The 3,627-nt window shown below is 33.5% G+C and overlaps 1 protein-coding gene across 1 annotated transcript; it reads right to left on the bottom strand.

Annotated features, from left to right (window-relative positions):
• Nucleotides 1–217: 217 nt before the first annotated feature.
• Nucleotides 218–2,729, bottom strand: LOC114185969 (probable WRKY transcription factor 49). The gene is made up of 3 exons (XM_028073959.1): nucleotides 2,302–2,729; nucleotides 2,058–2,201; nucleotides 218–783 (listed from the first exon to the last, which is right to left on the bottom strand). Exons 1-3 carry the CDS (start codon nucleotides 2,571–2,573, stop codon nucleotides 342–344), a joined length of 858 nt encoding a protein of 285 aa, XP_027929760.1. The 5' UTR covers nucleotides 2,574–2,729; the 3' UTR covers nucleotides 218–341.
• Between the last annotated feature and the right edge of the window lie 898 nt (nucleotides 2,730–3,627).

The following is a 3,627-nucleotide window of genomic DNA, read 5'->3' as shown; positions in this document are numbered from 1 at the left end:
TAATTGTTCGTGATTTTATTCAAGGTAACACATGATTCCATCAACATGTTTTATTTATGCATTATATCATATTAATTTCCATCGTTATCTTATTCGTTCGTTCTTATTTTTATTTTACACTCAAATGATAGACAAATTTGGACAAAATGAACAGAGAAAAATAATTTTTTAATTATGATTTAACTCTAGAATAGAATTAGAAGAACCTTTTTCCTTCCTTCGATCACGTGACATAAAAACTATACTATTACATTATATATTAAATTCACATAAGCAAAGCCATTATATCTAAAATTATTGTGTTTCTAAATCTTTACACATTCATAATTATAAATTAAGTCCTAGAATTTAAGCCACATAGGAGATGTTGGAGGAGATCGAAACGACGAACAAGAAAATTTTGTGTTCACACTGTTTGATGGGTTCCGAACCATGAATGGGACCATATCTTCAAGCAATCCTTGTGAGCCCATGTTTTCCTGGGCCATGTCTTGTGGAGAGTCCAGTGAAGTGGATGGCATCACACCCGAAGTAGCACTTGATTGGGCCTCATGGACATAATCTTCTATATGGGCTTGGACTTGGTCCTCTGAAGAAGTGGGTTTGGACTTCTTGATAGGTTGATCGGATTGAGATTGGTTTGGTTGGCCCATGACAAAATATGGGTAAGCAAAGTGCAAGTGGAGCCCTTCATAGGTTATGATTAGAGTGTCTGGGTCCTCAATGGATCTCTCAACTTGCTTCTTGGCACTGCACCTTGGGTTTGTGCACCTATAGTAACTCCTGCAGGTTCCATAAAATCAAAATTAGTAATACATAATTAAACTTTGTATTATATATGAGAAATTAACTTAACAAACAAAATATTAATAAAATAGGAGTTTAATTCGTATAAAATATTGATATCATCTGATAAAAAAAAAAAAAACTTAACATCATAGTACTACTTTGTCAGAGTTGCCATGAAAAGTGGCATCATATGTTAAACAATACATATCAAACTTTTGTTATGCATGTTTGTTGCAACTATTAAAGTAGCTTTTAATCTTAAATTTGTATTTGTCGGGCAGTATATGGATGAATGAATAGGCCTCTCACAAATTATAACACAACAACATGGGTAGGTTGTGATGAAAAAAATGGATGTTTTAGGTAACTAGGCTAGGCCTGTAGTGATTAAATTTGTGATGAAACTGTGAAGCCAATTTGCCATATCTTTGGTTATGACAAGACACGAATACCGTAGGAAACATACTGACGTAGTGACGTGTAAAATATTCCTCACCCTCTTACCTTTTCTATATCATCTCTATTACACATCATAGAGTTCTCAGATACATGCAGATTTGATACAACGACAAAGACAATCTGATTGTGAAAATCACACTAACCAGTGGTTTTTCTTAAAATGTCGTTGCTACTGATTACTGTGAATTTATTAGTGGCTTTCAGATTGATTAGTGTATTTTAAGTTCAGGTGTGTACTAATCTGTTCTGAGAGGATAAAAGACAGTATAATATGGTCTAAGTTGATGCATTTAATGCCATTGAAGCAAGAGACTCACTCTGTAATTTCTGGGTGAAGAGAAGAGTGTTTTTTGTGAGTTTTCAGGAGAATGAGCTTGTATGAGAAGGATCATATTTAAGTTCTTACTTCAATAATTATTTAGGAAAAAAATTGAATTCAGATTCTGAGTTAAAATCAAGTTATGTAGCTCAATTTATTCACAAAGTTAGATGAGAGAGTATTGACAAAATTGAAGTAAATTTTAATTTATGAAAAAAAAAATGATATATTTATAGAAAACTTTATGTAAACGTGTAGTGAGTGTAAAACTAAGTGCATGTCCCTTTTGTTTCTGAGTGAAAGACTTTTGAAGTAACGCCAAAGTACTGTACATGCATAAGAGGACAGATTCATGGAAATCTCTGCAGCTTTTTTACCTCCCAGTAAATGTGTAAAGAATTTGAAATCAAAAGGTGAATTATTATTATTATTATTATCTTCATACATCAATTGTATAGAAGAAAAAATTTACCTAGAAGAAAGAATTTACCTAGGATTTGGACTATTCTTAATAGATTTCTGTCCATATTTTCTCCACTTGTATCCATCATCTCCCATCCCATTGCCAAAGCATTTGATTTTGAGGGTATACTTATTCTCAATCTTGCTCAAACCCCTCTCCAATATTGAAATTCTGAAAAACAAAACAAGAAACATGAATGGTGAATTCAGGAAACTGAACTTTTAACAAAAGAAAGTAATGCAGAGAAGTTTGAAAACATTTATATATATACCTGGGTGATGAGAGTGGTGGAAAGTGGTCTCTGTGGTTGGTGAGTGACAAGGCATTTTCAATATCTGAGATGGTAGGTCCTGAGTAAATGTTGGAGAGGAAGTGAGTTGAAGAGGGTTTTGTTATGGGGTTTTGAATTGCCTCCTGAGACAGCACAAGAAGGGGAGAGCCATCATCCAAAAGCTCTCTCACAAGCTCTTCTTCCTCTGACCCCTCTGACCAACTTGCCATTACTTCCTCCATCATTGTCTTTGACATGGCTGACTCAACCATATTTATTAGACCAGAGCAACAAGATATAGCAGTTGAAAGAGGAAGATAACAGGAAAGAGTGGAGCAGATGAGAAGGTGGTTGTGACGTGTATATATGCTTGCTTCTCCCTTCCTTGGCTTTAATATAAGTAAGTCAAGCTCTGGTTATGTTTTTGTATGCATTCTACTTTGACTTCTTTTGAGATTTTTATTCCGTTAGAACTACTACATCGACTAGAAATAAGACAGATTTATAATATATAAGTGAATATAACCTTTATCTTATAAATCGGTTCGGTGAGATTAAGTTAAATTTAAAATTCACTTCTTAACCGTTTCAAACATCTTTGGTTGACTACAAAAATGTGTCATTACTCACCACCTCATAATTTGATGCGGCCTTTGTACTTTACACATGAAGTAGCATGGTAATTTACCAAGTTTGTGTTTGCATGTACACATCAGAAACTGATTCAGATGAAAACTGGTTTAGTTTATATCTAGTTTAATGATCTGCATTTAAATTGAAACATAATATGAGATTTCAAACATTATACTAAACACACGGTTGAAAGTGAAAGTATTTTTACACTAGAAACAACTTAGCCATTGATGTATGGCTATGCTTGTGGATTAGTTTTTTGGGAATTGAAAGGTTGGAGTCCATACAAACATGATATATGCTGCATAGGTATTACAAAGAGGAGGGGGTTTGACATTTTTAAAATTTATTGTGGTACTGATACTTGTGGGCTATGGTTTTGTTTAAATGTTTATTTTGTCTTGTTACATGATGGGATAGATGCATATCACACTAGACAGAAGCTACTACTTCACGACCCCATTTCAACCAAAGCAAGAGTCAACCTTAAAGAAATATATATAATATTTACTTTTAGGATATTATTTGACTCATGAGACTTATTTTCAATTCTTTTTAGCAGAAATGTTTATCAGGGTAGGTGAGCTTGCTCAATTATTTATTTGCTACTATAGATGAAACGGTAGGTTACTTACTAAAGTACGATTCTCCTTATCAAAAAAGTAACATTAGGAATGATAATGGAGCTTAGCC

The sequence above is a fragment of the Vigna unguiculata genome, chromosome 5 (genome assembly GCF_004118075.2).
Source record: "Vigna unguiculata cultivar IT97K-499-35 chromosome 5, ASM411807v1, whole genome shotgun sequence".
NCBI classification, from domain to species: domain Eukaryota; kingdom Viridiplantae; phylum Streptophyta; class Magnoliopsida; order Fabales; family Fabaceae; genus Vigna; species Vigna unguiculata.
This window is presented reverse-complemented; position numbering and strand designations above follow the sequence as displayed.